This window comes from Perissodus microlepis, chromosome 15 (genome assembly GCF_051167445.1).
Source record: "Perissodus microlepis isolate ML-2025 ecotype Zambia chromosome 15, ASM5116744v1, whole genome shotgun sequence".
NCBI classification, from domain to species: domain Eukaryota; kingdom Metazoa; phylum Chordata; class Actinopteri; order Cichliformes; family Cichlidae; genus Perissodus; species Perissodus microlepis.
The window spans coordinates 38,266,634-38,284,270 of record NC_140475.1 but is presented as its reverse complement, the minus strand read 5'-3'; the positions used below and the strand labels follow the sequence as shown (position 1 = coordinate 38,284,270).

The window sequence follows — 17,637 nt, the reverse complement described above, 5'->3', positions numbered from 1 at the left end:
ACCTCATTTACACTCCCACATGGAAACCTGCTTTACAGTTGCTTAAAATCTTTAAATTGATGAATTCAATCAAAATGTTTTCACCATTAAAATATTTAAATTACGTGAAGTTTTTTGGTAATGTGATGGATAGTCCTGTTACAGGTTTCACATTATTCCTCTGATCGATGGGGGACTGTACCACAAAATATTGTGAAGCTTCAACGAAAGCAATAAAAAGGCTTCATGCAGGTTACATGGATGCAATAAATGCAGGATTTTCTTTGGGGTTTTTCAGGAACTTTTTCAGGAACTCTGTGCACCACGAAGATATTTTAGAGTTTTAACAAGAACCAGCAAGAATAAACAAAAACTTATCCAAAAGAGTGCAAAACTGAGTTTCCATTAGCATATTGTTATGTTTGCCATACACTGGGAAACAGATCAGTTTGTATAGTGTTATTCTTTTCCTCATTGAGACAACAAATGCCTATTTGTGTTCTAATTATTGATGATTGTGTTTTCTGTTGTTGTTGTTGTTGTTTTTATTGTGATGGGGTAATCATATTAGTCATAGAAACTGAACTGGAATAGAAATAAACGTCACTGCACACATGGGGAACAAAGGTACCTTCATGCTATGAAGCACAAACCTCTATATCAGCCTGCTGCCAATATACAAGACAGAGACATAAACTAGCCAGAATTTCTTTCCATTTAATTTCAACAAATGAGAAAACAGTAAAACGCTCACATCTAAGAATAAAATTAATCTTTTATCTAAGTTGTTTTTGTCTTGACCCAGACTGTCTCCTGATATTGTATCGTAAAAACTAGATGAAACCTTTACCTCTAGGAAACGTTTTTTAAACAACCCTGAGAGCCACTAATTAGCTCTAAGAATATTCACAAGTTATTTCCATTCATGCAGATTGTATCTGTAGACAATGATTTTTACTGTCCCATTATTTTCTTCCTAATACATCGCACAACTACCAGCGGGACTGTTTGATAGATGTGTTGCATTGAAAAGGGACGCTGTGGTGTGAATACCTGAAATCCCAAAACTTGGGGAGCTGTGTGAAATGTAAACAAGAACCAAATGCAATGATTTGCAAACCTCATAAATCCGGATTTTATTCATGGTGAAACACAGAAAACAGGAAGAGGAATGACGTCCCCTTCTTGTCTGATATAGGACTGTAGATGCTCCGGTCCATGATGCGCCAGAAAGGTCTGGACTGCACTTAAGCTAGTTCAACACTGGACTCCTCTAGTATGAAGTCATGCTGTTGTTTTAGGTGTTTGTTTTTGTTTTTTTAGGGATTTTTTCACCGTGTTTACTTCTTCGAAACTCTTTCTAAGATGCTCCTTTTATGCCCACTCATGTTACTCACTGTTTACCAGTTAACAAAATATTCCTCCAGCTGTTTCTTTTTAGTACCACTTACTTTTCCAGCCTTTTGTTGCCCGTCTCCCAACTTTTCTCAAAACATGTTTAAAATGAGCAAAAATATTTCATGAAATAAAATGAATAAAATGATGTTTAGACATCTTTGTGAGGACAGAACATTGGGACCAACAGCCACTTGTTGCAGCGGTCCCCAACCTTTTTGGTGCTACGGACCGGTTTATGTCCGACAATATTTTCACAGACAGGCCTTTAAGGTGTCGCAGATAAATACAACAAAATAAAACCGGTACCGGTACCAAAAAAAGAAGATTTATTCAAACGATAAAAAAATAATGATAAAAACTGATTAAAACCCCTGAAAACCATAAATTTCACACCCGAGCCTCAACTCTCGCAGCCCGGTACCAAACGACTCACGGACCGGTACCAGTCCGTGGACCAGGGGTTGGGACCGCTGGCTTGTCCCCGTCCTCATGAGTTTGAAGGCATTTTTGAGGCTCAAAATGTGGTTTTGGTGTCAGGGTTAGGATTAGGTTATGGTCAGGTTTGGCACTCGTTTTTGATGGTTAGGGTGAGCAGCTAGGGAAAGCGTTATGCCAATGAGATGTCCTCACTGAGATATGAAAACAAGTGTGTGTGTGTGAACTGACTGAATCCTTCTCGTTTGCAGCAGAGGACATTTGCAGCCAGCCCTTTCTCTGATCCCTTCACGGTGAAGGTCAGTGGGGTTATTCGACAACCACAAGAAGACCCAGAGATGCTGTGGGTGATGGGTCCAGTGCTGGCAGTCATTCTGATTATCATTATAGTCATCGCTATTTTACTCTTCAAAAGGTGAGTATGACACACGCAACAGCAGACACTGCGAGGACACACACTGGTTATTTTTGGAGTGACGCCTCCAACAGATGCAGAAAACATTCATCGTTGATCACATCAGACTCATAGACATACTGAAAACACTGTTTTTTACAAGCACATTTTAATTTCTGTTAACATTTTCCTTCACAAGGCCTTTACTGCTTTGACTTCAGTGAATATTCAAGTAAAGACAAAGGCTCTTGTTTTGTTAAAATGCTAAATTATTAAATTAATGTAGTGGATCTATCAGTGACTGAATATGATTTTAATAAGTTTTAGTACATACCCTAATTTGCAATAGTAGGAAGGAAGAATTCCTTTTTAAGAGGAAATGATCGCAGCAGAACCAGGCGTAGGAAACAGCAGCTTTATGGGACGTGTCAGGGTAAAACGAGCGCACAGAGATAACAACAGAACTCAAATTATGGAAGACAAAAGACGAAATGTAATGATATGCAATACAGTAGAAAAGAAATACTCAATACATGATGGGAAGTCCTCCATCGGGCTGAGCCTGTAGTGACATATCTAAGACATCGTTCAAGATGACCTGATTCAGCCCTAATTTTCCTTTATTATCAAAAAGGAAAATTTTAAGTATGATCTTAAAAGTGAAAAGGGTGTTTGTCTCCTGAACTCAAACTGGGACCTGGATCCACAGGAAGGGAGTCTGATAGCTGAAGCTCTGTCTCCCATCCTACTTTAAGGGATTCTATGAACCACAAATAAGCCTGCAGGCTGAGAGTGAAGTGCTTCACTGGGATAATATGAATATGAGGTTTTTAAGATTGTATAGCACCAAGTCACAACAACAGTCACCTCAAGGTGCTTAATATTGCAACGTAAAGACCCTATAGTAATACAGAGACTGGTTAGGGTTAGGGTAAGCAGCTAGGGGCCCTCCACGAACAGTGGGAAGGAAAAACTTCCTTTTAACAGGAAGAAACCCCTGATAGGACCAGGCTCAGGGAGGGGCGGGGCCATCTGCTGCGCTGGTTGAAGCTGAGGGGAGGGAGATGGGACAAAAGACACACTGTGGAAGAGAGACAGAGATTAATAATAACTCATAATTAAATGGTTTATAAACAAATGGTGAGCGAAGGAGAAATGCTCAGTGCATCATGGGAAGCCTGTGGAGGGTGAATTCAGGGTCACTCGATCCAGCTTTAACTAGAAGCTCTGTCAAAAAGCAAAGTAAATGAAGATCTTCTAAATTAGTAAGACACCATTTCCTCTCCATCTTATGAGTAATCTGCTTTAAAGTGGGTATTTGAGAGTGAGACCATGGTGTCACGTACTTCTGATCTCAGAGCAGCCACAGTATTCAGAGTCGTACACAGTAAGGATGTAAGGCTATTAACAAGATAATCAACATCTGTGGGAGCAGGCTTTAGGAAGGCGCTCTGATAGTTCAAGACTTTGAATGTGAGCAGAGGAGAAAAACTAGAAAGATCCATTTTTCTAGTTTTCCCTGAATTCTCTCACTGCAGCATTTTGTAAAATAACAAAAAATGGAATACACTCACACCTAAATTACTTTTTCTAGTTACCGCTTTGTCATTTCAGTTAGCAGAGCAGTTTGTTCATATATATTTTTATAAACTTTATTTAAAAAAAACGTTTACATGTCAAACTATCAGATGTTAAAAAAAAAATTACACTTTTATTCCCTGAAATTAAGTAACAGAAGCATCAGGATACAGATGATCCTTTTTCGTCATCTGTTGTGAGAGAAGCAACACTTTTGGTAAACCTTGGAGGCAGTACATGCTCATTGTGTTCCTCCTCATATCATCGAGCTGAGTGATCATTTTCACATAGTCCACAGAGAGACCTGAAGCATTTTCTTCAGCACAACAGATGACAAGAAGATTTTATTAGAACCGAGTGCCAGGAAACGGTCAGAGTGGAAGATTTTCTAGAATAGAGACAGACAGTTGTCTTGTTTGAGCTGGCCTGAAGGCAAAGGTCCTCCATGGCATATGGGAGGGAGGTGCTGCGAGCTGCCTCGCGGCCCTGCTCTTCAAGCCTGACAGTTGGCTCGTGCTTCCTGTTCTTGGGTCAAACATCTGGAGTTACTGACTGGGCTGACGAGGGCCTCCATATGGCTGCTGCGCTGCTCAGAGGCACAACTTGTTTTGTCTTTTTCCTCATTCTTCCTTTTGCTGTAGTCCAACGTCAAACAAAATCCTTTGTTTTTCCAAGATCAATTTTTTTTAGTTAAGTAAAAAATACATACAAATATAAATATTGCCTGAGATTGTGAAGACTTGGTGACATTTTTAACTAATATTGACATATTCGAATATCTTAGAGTTACTAAGACCTTAAGTGCGTCTAATTAAGGGGTATTTTAGATTGTTGGGTGTGTTTTTACTGTAAGCCTCACATGATTCCATTTATTTTGAAAATCATGAAACTTGAATTAGGTCATTAGTCACAAGAAAAGTTTTCCACACAGTTAGCTTATGTATACCAATATCGACTCATGCATGCTAAACTGAAATATAAAGAGGCTGCTTGGTATTGTTTCACTTACAAATTTTGTTGAGGGGAAAACTAATGCAAAAGTTGGAATTAATACCAACCATAGAAATGGATAGCCATGGGTTTATGACCCAGAAGTGACCAGAAGGTGCAGTGTTGTTATTAGCTTAGCCAGGAGGCTAGGTTAGCATGCTGCATTCATAAACTATACAGGTCCAATTCACAGCCATCGGCTAATTCATTCCAAATAAAAAAGAAAAAGACAGGATTTGTCTCACCAGCAGCACAAATACTGCAGATAGATGGACTGAGACGAAGCCTAGCAGCTACACCCTGCTGCGTCACCTTCCACCTATCAATAAACGCCGCCAACCCCACATGTAGACTTTATGCTTTAACAAAATAAAAAACACAAATTCATCCACCACACGGCTGCTATGAAGAGGGGAAGGAGCTCTGGAGACCAAAACAGTTTTTTGTAAGCATGTTTATTTCTGCTGTAAGCTTCGACACTTTAACTCGGGAGTCTGTGACTCTTGGCTGGCTTTTAGAGCCAGTCTCCAATGACCATTAGAAGAACTTTGGTTTTTGGCCCTTTCAGCACTGTGGGTTGATGTTTAGGGGAGACGGCTGCTTCATCACTTTCCACAGACTGTGAAACCAGCCTTCCATTCAGGTTATACAGTAATTTGTTCCAGGTTGCTCTGTGGAGATCATTAGAAATATTCATTTATTTATTTATTTATTAATTTATTTAGGACAGTGCATGTTAATGAACATAAATGTAAAAAAAAAAATTACATGAATGTAAACATGCCAGATTATAGCCAAAGGCTAATTTCCATCTGTAATATATCTGTAAATATTAAAAACACTCTGTCTTTGTTCATGAACTACATCAGATTTTATTAGAAAATGAGATCAGGTCAAAGATTTGATGAAGGAGTAGTTTGTGAGGTGAAGCAATGAACTCTGTCAGGTCGACTTGTAAATGAATCCTCTCTGTTTCTTCCTCCTTGTTAACTGTCTGCCTACTTTCTGTGGATGCAGCAAACAAGAAAGGTTAGTGCTCCTGTCTGTTTCCACCCTCCCACCCTCCAACCTCTCCTGCCTGCCCTTGCACATCGTGCATGCTGTGTAAAACATGCTTTGTGGGTCAGACATGTCTACATTTGCTGACAGTGATGATTTGAAGTGACAGATACTTGTTTCTGTTACACGTTCAAATCACACCCCCACATCAGTGTCTCTGAGCTGTCTTCTTTTTGTTTGGTTTTCAGGCATATCGGCTTCAATTGACAGCCCCTCTAAGCATGTGTGTCTTCAGTGTCAGCGTGTGAGACTACATTTTAGCATGTTTGTCTCTTTGTGCGTCTGTTTTCTGCTGTTCAGCTCTGTGTCGAGTGTCGAATTCACAAATCCGGCTGATCTTTCCCTCCAGAATAATTCTCCCTTCATGCTTTCTTCACCTCTCAGCCCCTCACACACCTGCCGAAGCAGCCTTCAAAACAAATTGTAGACATGGAAAAATCGAATCCTGATATCACCAAGAGGCAATAACTGACATCACAATGGCATTTCACTCTCCTGTTTGTGTTACCTGCAAAAAACATGCTGAATACACACCTGTGTATATATGTGTCACGTATGCGTGGGCTGATTGATGATGTATGGGCTCCATTTACTTTCCACAGTCCCTAATTCAAAATGTATAAAATATATATAATATCCGTTTATCAAGAGATGTTTTAAATATAAAGACATTCTGTTTCAAGGTGAAACACTCAGGTTTTCCTGCACGTAAACCCTAATGTAGTTATTACATTTAAGAAATGCAAATTAACGGTTCATTTAAAGGGGCTATAGCTGTTTGAGCTGAGCAGATGAATTTCAGTGTCATATTTCTGTTTTAAAGGAGAGTCATTTGCATTTCTCATTGTAGCAGCCGTGCAATGCAGTCTCGTATCGCCACATTTCCAGAGAGGGGGTGTTGAGTTGCCCACTCTTTATTTGCATAAAGTTTGGGTCGAGGCTACTTTATGCAAATCAGGTGTGTCTGAAAATCTTTGAAACAGGCAGTTGATGATCTTAAATCAGTGTTTGAAAAGTATGGTTAAATGGAGAAAGCTTCTACTGTGCAGTTCAGTAGCATACTGTAAATATTAGGTCATACTTACACGTTTAATATTCCCAAGTACAACAGATACTTCACTAATGATAAAGCCCTGTTAAATAAATACCAACATGAGCCACTAACATTTGAACTGATTTCACTCATTTTGTTTGGAAAACTGTGTCATCGGAGAAGGGTCTGGATTTGACTCATCTGGTCGTCTAAGGAGTTTAGAAGTGCTGAGAAATAAAAGATGCCCTTTCAACCAAATTGAGATATAACAGGATGTATTTTTCTGGCTCGCCACCTTTCACTTTTTAATCAGTTCTTAATGTTCTTTTGATGCTTGGTATGACGCCTTCAGCGTCTTCTTTGAGCGTCTTCTTTGAGTGGGTTTTAGCTGAAATTCTGTGCAACCCTGGAATCAGGAACCAAGACTGGACACATTGTTACCCATCGACAGATTTTATTCACGTATCCAGTCCAGGGTCAAGTGACTGAGTAAACCTTAGGTTGCTGGTCTGTTTCAGGAATTATATTGTTACTGATTTTAAGTCTGTGTTTATTGTTTAGTAGATACTTTTCTTGGGCCATAAAATAAAATTTTAAACAAATACATTAAAATTCCTATAAAATTGAAAAGTCAGAGCAAACCAGTTCAATATTGCAAATAGGAGGACACTGCGTGCAGCCAAAGTTTTAGTCCTCAGACATTCTTTTCATCATCTGTAAAGCATGCTCAAATTACATGTAATCCTTATTATTTTTTGCACAATAGCTTGTTGCAGATTATTTATTCCCAGTATTTTCCAGAAAATAAAGTTTAGTAATTTGCTCATTCGGAGTCATTAATACCCATTTGGCCTGTTGTTACATTATGTAACATTAAATTGGTTTTGCTTTTTCTCCAGGAAACGAACGTCTCCAGCCAAGGATGAGCACATGGCAGGAGTGAAGGACTCGCTGCTGGCCCACTCGTCAGATCCTGTGGAGATGAGGAGACTCAACTATCAGACACAAGGCACGGACACACACAAACACATGCACATGCAAACATTCAGCCCCATAAACAGACTTTTACTGTTGCATCCAGTTTCTTTTTCTAAAGGTGCTGAGAAATTATCACTGAAGGATTGTGTTACTGAATCCATTGACACCCAGAAATATAATGAAGGGTCCTGTTTTTGAGGTGACAACTAACTGTCAGATTCAGTTTCTCAAGTATCAGTGTCACCTCAGTCATTTTTGGATGAGACTTAGACGGTTTTAAAACTTGTGTTTTAGTGTCTGTGCAAGAAAATGAAACAACTGCTTTAGAAAATATCTTCATTCATATTTTGAAACCTCCACTTTGGCACTTTGTCTCCATGTTGTTGTTCTTTTCATGTCAGAAGTGATATTTTCATGAGAGGGTGGAGTCTTAAGTTAGCAAGTTTAGCAACGTGATTTTATAGAATTTTTTTTAGTTCAATTTAATTTCATCAGTTAAGTTTTAGTTACATAGAGCCAAATCACAACAACAGTTGTCTTAAGGCGCTTCATATTTTAGGTAAAGACACTACAATGTTACAAAATAACCCCAACAATCAGACGACCCCCTATGAGCAAGCACTTAGCGACAGTGGGAGGGAAAAGTCTCTTTTAACAGGAAGAAACCTCGGGCAGAACCAGGCTCAGGCTGGTTGGGGGTGAAATTTTAAGAATGCCTTGCTCAGACACAGACTGACTGACTTTGCATTCATTCCAGTAATGAATGCAAAGTAACAAATAAATCACATTTCTTGGACAGTCAGTTAATCTAACCATTTTGTTTATCACATACTTTAATTAAAAATGCGCCATCACCACACACACTGTCAGGAGGGCCATATATTAGCATGAATTTAAACATCTAGTGCTAATTATTGATGCAAAACTGACTCCCACTCATGTTTGTCACAGTGATTTCATTCACTGCCTCCTATTCCCTTACTCCGTTACTTTGAAAACATGGCGTTAAAACAAAGTGTGTGTGAGACATCATACTTCTGCATTTTGTTAACTTCATTATCGTGCTGTTAAAGCCTGTGCTGAATCTTGTATGGGTGGCATATTGTTTCTGGGGCAGCCATGTCTCCTAATGCATGTTTTTGGAGGCAGGAAGTCCGTCTATAACTAAACAGTTTTCAGCTGGCTTAGTCTGATGTTCATTTCTGAGAAAAATGTCTGATTTCCATCCATAATTTTCATGTGAAAAAGCATGTAAACACTCTAAGGTTGTGTGCATCGGGACATAATAAAACAAAATCACCTGGTCTGTACCAGGTTCTAAAATTAGATAAGTACACTGCTGGTCAAGTTTTAGAAAACCCCACTTTTTCCTGTTTTTATTGAAAATTATGCCGTTTATTGTCTCATTGCACTTTGAAATGAAAGTATAGTACAAATAAACAATTGGAAGCAAGAAATCTTGGAATCAATTTATAGACTGTGGTGGGGCGCGGTCTGCAGTGCCGTGCAGGGGGGGCGGACGCACCTGCACGGCATCCGTAATCACGCCCGCCGAGTTAAAACACGGGGACTCAGGTGTGTGTGGTGTTGTTTCGTGGTGAGAAGTGTAAATAAAATGGCTCTGAATGTTGATCTGTGGTCCCGCCGTGCCTTATTCTCACCACATAGACCAAAATGTATTCTCCGCTTTGACTCATCACAGTCGCCTCCTTTGGCTGATAACAGCTGAACACACTTGTGTCATTCTTTCTACAATAGAAATCAAAGTTGTTCCCATATCTGTTGCAGAAGTTCCCATAAATATGTGACACTTGTAAGTTCCAACACTGCTTTTATTTTAATCCAGAACACCTGCAGAAATCAGTAACACCACCTTTACTGCAGAACAGCTTTAATTGTTCACCCGTTTTGTGTTCCCTGAAAAAAGGACTTTTTGTATGATTGTGAAATACACACTATTTTTCATTTTCCTGTAACCTTTTAACCTCTGGCGGTTCATCTCTTACCTTTTGTACCGTTTCAATTCATTGGACTTGAACAACTTGAATTGCAGTAAAACAGGAAAAATGGAGGTGTTCTCAAGCTTTTCACTGGCAGTGTATAACATGTGATATTTTAAACACGTCATTACTAATTCGTCAGAGACAAATGTGGAAGCGGTGTATGAATAAAATACATATTTACAGTGTCCATGGAAAGAGGTGCAAGTGGCAGCCAGGTTCTACTAATTAACTGCACTTGATCAGCAAGTGTATAAAAGCAGAGGTTTTGACAGTTTTCTGGTCTGGAGCGTTCAGGTGTGTTGACACAATGCAAAGATGACAGAATAAAAGACATCAGCAGTGATTTCAGGGAAATATTGTTGTTGCCCATCAAGCTGGAAAGGGATATAAAACCATTTCCAAATGATTTAAAGTCATTCTGCAGTTACAAAGATTATTGTTAAATGGAGAAACATTCAAAATAGTCACCAGTCTTCACAGTATGTGCAAGTCTCAATTTCACCACAAGGTCAAACTGTGCAATCTGCAAAAAATGCAAATGCTTCATCTTCTGCTCTACAGGACTCAGTAAGCACGTCAAATGTTAAAGTTCAGTTCATTTTTATTTCAAACATATACAGTCACCAACATTTCATAATATTATTGGGACATGGACACCTTGAAGTCATCTTGTCAGACATGATCTCTTCTATCTAATTTGAGAGCGTCTGTCCAACAGCTACAGGAAGCCTTGGATGAAAATGGCCCACAGAAGAAAGGGAATAATAACAAGAGCACCAGCAAATCTGTTAGGAGAAAAGAAAATAACCAAGGTGTCGCTCTGCATTAGTCAAAGCCCAGACCTCAACCCGAATGAAGTACAATGACAAACTCTTAAGAAAGCTTTGCCTTGGCTTAGTTTTTGTTGAATAAGAATGATGCTAAATTTTTAAGTTATGGCCTGATGCATGAAACCTTAGATTTTCTTTCCATATGATTGTGCAATCAAAGACTAAATTTACCGTGAAAACAATTAGAGTGAGATATTTCTATTCAGATGTTCAAAAGAGAAATCGAATGTCTTCACATCCAGTGATCGTTGAGCTGTCCATTCACCCTGACCTCCTAGCGAGGACTTTGTCCCAGTAACTTAGTAACCCTTTATTCCCATAAGAATTACTTATAAACAATTAGTTTTTATATTTTTAGTCTGCATGCATACTGTAGCTCTGTTTTTCTGTTTTATCGTCTCTTTGTGTCCTCATTCATTCTCCCATCTGACTGTTTAACTGATTTTTAGTTTTGTTTTTCATCTGTTCTACGCCTCCCAGCATCTTCTCTTATCCTTTTCTCCCACCTGTCTTTCAGTGGGAAGTTTTAAGCATAAAGTATGTCATTGTTTTTTTGTCCACGTTCTTCTCTCTTGAGATGGGTGGCATTTACCTGTGGTGGCAGCAGTAGGAGGGATTTTGGCAGATGTTGTTTACTCGAGCATAAATTCATCAGCTCACTTGACAAACTCTGCACGCTGGGTGGCCTCGACGTTACTCATAACAAAACACTGGGAAAAATGACAGATGATATCATGATAATGAAGTCAAACTGTGATCTTTTTTTTTTTCAATAAAATGGAAACGCTCCACAACTTTTAGTTGTCAGTTCGGGTGACCGGGGCCATTTTACTTTTGTAGAATTTCCAGGTTCATATCAGGTAACAGAATTAAATTATGAAAAGGCTCAAATCTTCATTTCCCTCTTTAATATAATGTGTATATAACAGGATTTTCATGATAATCTTAAAAAAAAAACAAGTAATGATATAAATTTATTTAAAATTCCTTGTGTATCAAAAACTTCACACAGCTTTTTCATTTTATTTTCTACTTCCATCATGGACTTCCTTATATCACTCTACAGGCAAGGCCATCAGGTGAACTAAATCAATAAAATACAAATGCAGCCACAGAGATAATCTGCAGTTTTTGGGTTGGTGTCCAAACTATTGACTCGTGCTGTATAATCATTGTTTTTTCAGGTTTTTCCAGTTTAAATATTTGTCATTTAGTTCCATTTATGTCTGTCTAGCAGGGCAGTAAGCCTCATGTGCACCTTCTAAATGAATTGCAGTGGAATTAATGGATGATTTGATCCAGTATGAGTCACTGGGTGTTGTCCCTCAGTAGTTTTCAATTACTTAACCAATCAGAAGAAAGTAGGCTTTCTGAAACAGGAACAGGGCTTGAAGAGACAGGAGCTAAAGCAGGTTAAAGAACCCAATGCAGACAATGTAGGCAGACTGATTTAACAGAAGGCCACTCAATGAAGCTGCCGCAGAGTTTAAAGACAATATAATCCAAACAAGCTCACGAGATCACAGAGGGAAATGCATGAAAGACTGAGGCAAAGATAGAACTATATATACACATGGAGTGATTAAGGGATTGGAGACAGTTGGGACAGAGGTGCAGACGATCAAAACAGTGAGACGGGAGAAGTACAAATAAACACAAAGCACAGGAGCAAATACTGAAGTACAACAGGAGCTAACTCGGTGGATGACTGCGATACACAAGCTGTGCTGAACAAAGCAACTGTGAGGAAACTAAACTCAAATAACAGAACAGTAACTAAACACCAGCTACAATTCAAACACAACGAGAGATACAAGGCTTAAAACACAAGGGTGCAAAAAGTTCACAACTTTAAAGAAATAAACAAAAAGTTACAATGAAACCAAACAGGAAACACAGAAACAACTCAAAGCTTCAAAGAATACATAAACAAACATGATACACAAGGGATGATAATGTAGTAACTACTAAACAGGAATGGATGCAAAACACAAGGAAACACAAAACTGACTCTGCAGAAGCCAAAGATTTACAAATTGTTATAATAGTTTTATAAATGAAGGGAAATCATTAACACAGGAATACACTAACACAAAAGACCAACAACGCTTTGTGTGCTTATGTTCGTTCGTCTGGTCATGATCTCGAACTCTGAGCATGTTACTACTTCAGCTTGAGCTAATTATTTTTGCCCTGCTTGTGAAACAAAGGCGTTAAAGGCACACTCAGACACGAGCTGGTACTCACTGCTTCTGCTGTTTTTTAATTTGCTCCCTTCTGAGATAATGACAGCCAAACTCGTTGTAACTTCCCACCAAGGCTCATTCTGGGACATCTGTGGCAACCGAAGAAAGCGCAGAGCAAAATAAGGAAACACGAGTCTGTATCTGAAAAAGAAAATCTCTTCTTCAGCACCAAACACATCACCATAAAAGTCTTGTTGGAACAACATCAAGTTTTAGTGTTTCTATTAAGCATTCACATATACAGAATTCACATATAGTGACGAGTTGATAAAATTGTTACATGTTACTAATGATTGCCTCTATTTTATGCTACACGCTGCTATTTTGGTTACAGTATGGATGAGATTGGAGTAGATGAGGATGCAGAGGCGCTGGATCGAAGTTCCAAAAACGCTCCAAACTTTCAGTGTTTTTGCTTCTGTTCCAACCTGACGTCTTTGCAACACGTAGCTTAAATGGACACTCTTCAACTGTTAGGCCACGCCCAACGATGTTAGGCCACACCTAATCAATGTGCTCTCATGTAGTTACACGTTTAGTCTTAATATTTGCACCATTTTGTAATATTTTGGAGTTATTTTATTCAAAACAAGCGCTGTTGGAAATGAAAGTTCTCTCAGCAACATAATCTTAATCTTGGTTGGACTGTATAAAGTAGATCTGCTCTCCCATTTGCTGCAATCATAAATCAATAACTAAAACAACACCTTTGATCTCATGTCGAGTGTATTTATTGCATATTTCTTGCTTTAGCACAAAATCAAACTTAGACTTTAGTCCAATCAGTCCACAGCACCAAGGTCAGCCTCAATTTTGACAGATTTGCTTATGATGCTACTTCTAAATATGAAGGTTTTTGTTTTGTTGTTCCAGATATCATTCAGCACATATGACATATATTGTTTAAATGATCACAATGAGCAATTTCAGGTTCAATAAGCATTCATTTTACCCAAATGATTTTGTTCATAATGTAGCAAAGACTGAAGTTGTGAATTAAGTTTGCAATAATTTTACAAGACTGGCAAAAAACAAAAAGACGTTCACTATATTATTACTTGGGTGAGTTACTGAGGTCTTGTGATTGGTTATCGTACCCAAATCCTTTTAGAAGCAGCCATCTTGGCCAGAGTCTGAGCAGCTATTCTGAAGCTGCTGTGTAAATGAAAGTGAAAAGACAAAGTTCCTATTGGCACAGGGACAGTAAAACCACTTTAATACAATCATGACTTAATCAAATAAAAACAAACAAACAAAAAGCTAAAAGTTGGCTAAAAGTTGCTACTGCTGTGCATAGACAGGTTCCAGGACATAAACAGCTCAGTCCAGAGCACTAAACAGATACTGTGCTGGTTTATATTATGGCTGCAGGTAGTCAAGGAAACGTTTTTTTAAATGCATCTTACATATATTGGTACATATGCTTCTGGTTTCAGCTGTTTTTTCCGCTCTGGGACAGTAGTGACAAAATCACCACTACAATAAATTTCAGGCCGGTACGATCAATGACTCTGTTACAGAGTCATTGATCGTACCCAACCTAAACCAATGTGTCTGTGAGATGACGATGAACGTGTGTCTAAAAGAATGTAGTTTGCATTAAGATCTCCTTAGCAAATATGTAAAGTATACTTCACTGGGAATGAAGGACCTTCAAACACAGGGGTAAGGGCCTTTAAGTGTCAAGAGTAAGATGATGAGCTTCTTGAGGCTTTAATGCTCCTTGCCTAAAGAAATCCTCATTTTGAAAATGAAAAAAGGGAGACGTTTTATTCTTGGCAGCTGTGGTTAAAAACAGATGTCAGAGTGCCAAGAACCAAACATCCAAAGGTGCTAATAACAGCAATGTTGGACCAATACAGCCCAGTTTGGTCCAAAATGGACAGCTGAGTCGGACCACTTCAAATGAAACCAAAGAACAAACAGATACGAAGCACAGTCAGTTTATTGATTACAGTGAAAATGATGTTAAATTCTTTTAAATGTTATTTAGCCATCTGGGAAAGTTGTGTTCAGTGTCTCTTAAGTCTTTGCTGAGTAGGGCAGCTCCTTCCTCACTGTTCCTTGTGTCCTCTTGTCCTAACTGACCCCTGTGCTTTGGTTTTGCCTCATCTTTCCCACACAGGTTCCAGTGTCCTCAGTTGCCCGAATACTCCAAGTTAGTTTTCAATCCTCCTGTGTTTTACTAATGTTTCCTTTCATTCCTGCCTGGTGCCCTTTTCTGTTTTACATAGAAGCCTTTAGAAGTAGAGACCTCCCATTTATCACCATCACCTTCTCTTCTCATGACCTGCCCATGTCAGCTATTTTACACCAAGTGGGTTTCATTAGCGCTAAATGTAGACTGTCTATCTAATTTAATAAAGCAATACATCTACCATTAAGTTAAAATATATACATATATATTTGACCACATCAGTTAAAAATGCTGTATTTTTTGCACCCCAGCCACCTTCCCACTCACCTACTGCTTTATGGGATTTCTTTAACCAATCAGCATGCTAGTTGGTGCTCATCTGCAGCGTGGTTACAGCATGCTGTTGAAGAGCTGCACAGCCAGACATCATCCCTCTGCTCAGCACACAGCACTCTCACTGTCACCTCATATCACTGCGACCAGTTAACACTGAGCCTTCAACATGCATCTGCACTCTGTGTGCGCACACATTTCTGTGCATGTGTGTCTGTGATGGATGGCACTCACCACTCTCGCTGTCTCTGCAGGGATGAGGGAACATCCTCCCATCGCTATTTGTGACCTGGCCGACCACATTGAGAGACTCAAGGCCAACGATGGTCTGCACTTCTCTCAGGAGTACGAGGTAAATGTTCCTGCTCTTATACACGCCTTTCAAGTAAAGTAATGCACATTTCAGCCACTGTCAGTTATTTCAGATTTTATAAGCTAGTTTTCCGTAGAAAAAAACCTAGATGTGTAATAGGAAAGCCGCAATTACTGTGGTGTACAAGAGTGTGAGAATTGATCGTTCGTGGTTCAAAATGAAGAATTAGGTCAGTTGTAAATTGCCAGGTGTATTGCTGCGGACCTGAGTGAATGCAGTGCTGAGTTTTCAGGTTGTTTGGATCAGTTTTTCTGATGTTTTGGCTAAAAGTTGTTTTCTGTTACCAGAGTTTGCACTGCAGTCATTGCTGCATACTCTCGGCTGTGTGTAGAGGGGTTCACATGAACACAAAGGCATGCTCTTTTTTGCTTTGAACCTAATTTAGCTTAAAAAACTCAACTTGTATAAAGATGTTCTAGCTTTTAAGAAATATATTTTTTCTAACAAAAACAGCTGGATTCAAATGATTTATTTACCTTTTTTGTTTGTTTGTTTCCTTAAGTCATTCTCTTCTGTAGTTTGCATGTCTGCTTCTTCATACCAGTCTGCTCCTCTGAATAAGCACAATCTAAGCACACACATATTCAGTGAGCGTGTCCTTGCAGTTGTCCTCTTTTTAAAACAGAACAGTTCTTCTTTGCCTTAATAATTGATTATAAAGTCACTTTAGAATAAGTGGTCACTTACGAATGTTAATCTCGAACTTTCTGGGTTCTAATTTTATGAGCAGCTTCTTCATCCTTCAGCCATCTTTAACTTGTTTTCTCTCGAGCACTTGAATACTCTCAACCTCTCCTGTGGTGAAAGTCATCGTCTCTTTCCACCTTGATGACAGCCCTGCAGCATCTCTCTCGTTTGTCTGGTTTGACGCCTCGTACTAACATGCTGCTCCAGCTACACCTGCATAGAACAATATTAGCTCAAAGGGATCGTTGTGTGGGAGGTGCCAATTATGAGCTTAAAATGAGTCAGTGCTTTTTAAAGACAATAAATAAGTGAATTTCCTTATACTAGTCAACACTATAGATCAGTTGTTTGTTTTTTTAAAACTGAGATGATATCAGCCTGAATAAAATACAATGGCATAATATCTTTAGCCCCTCTTGAAGAAGTGAAGAGAAAATAATCTCCTTTGCTGACGCAAAACTTTCTTTTTCTTGATTTTTAGCCGTCTTTAAACCTACTGTTTGTTTCACTCAGTCCACGTTTAAACATACATATTGACACAAACCCATCTGTAAAATCAGCATTTTATTTTGTAACTAAAATACCTCACACAGCACATTTTCCAAGAACCATTTTTCCCCCTGAGATGTTTTCATTTGTGTTGGCCGAGCATTACAGAGTTAAAGTTTAGATTAGCCAAAAAAAAGGATGCTGCTAAGTATGCATGACTTCTCTGCTTCCTTTCCAAGAATAATATTCGACTGCTTTTACCTACTGTAAGAGCCAGTGAGGGATTATGGCTTGTTGATGTCCTACAAAGGAAGGTAATTTGCATTTAAAGTGGTGAATTTCCAAGCGGATAAACCAGGACAGATGGGTGCACTGTTTATGCACGGCAGAAGGAAGGGGGCATATAAATTATGAAACAGCAACTGAATCAACTTTTCCACCTTTCCCATTTTTTCTTACCTCTGTGATGCAATGGAGGGAACTTTCTGCAGACAAGTTGTCTTGTTTGCAAAACAAGACAGTTCAGTTCAGATACGAACGTTTTGGTTTGAATGATCTGTTAAATGTGATTGTTCAGATGGAGAAAAGGAAATGCACAAAACTAGGTTTAGATTGCTTTGAAAATGAAATTTGATTTCTGATCACAAAAGTGTAAACTGTTAAAAAACAATATCATTGTTATTGTTATGACAGCA

The 17,637-nt window shown here is 38.8% G+C and overlaps 1 protein-coding gene across 24 annotated transcripts in view; it reads left to right on the top strand.

Moving 5' to 3' along the window:
* ptprfa (protein tyrosine phosphatase receptor type Fa) overlaps positions 1–17,637 on the top strand; it is a 350,902-nt gene that overhangs the window by 299,631 nt on the left and 33,634 nt on the right. For 12 of the 24 annotated variants that reach the window (XM_084953588.1, XM_084953595.1, XM_084953593.1 and 9 more), the window contains 5 exons: positions 2,064–2,227; positions 5,792–5,803; positions 7,766–7,875; positions 15,049–15,081; positions 15,648–15,745. In XM_084953588.1, the coding sequence (XP_084809714.1) occupies positions 2,064–2,227; positions 5,792–5,803; positions 7,766–7,875; positions 15,049–15,081; positions 15,648–15,745 (417 nt within the window). The remainder of the gene's footprint in view (positions 1–2,063; positions 2,228–5,791; positions 5,804–7,765; positions 7,876–15,048; positions 15,082–15,647; positions 15,746–17,637) is intronic. The other 12 variants (XM_084953606.1, XM_084953594.1, XM_084953591.1 and 9 more) reach the window with 5 other exon arrangements.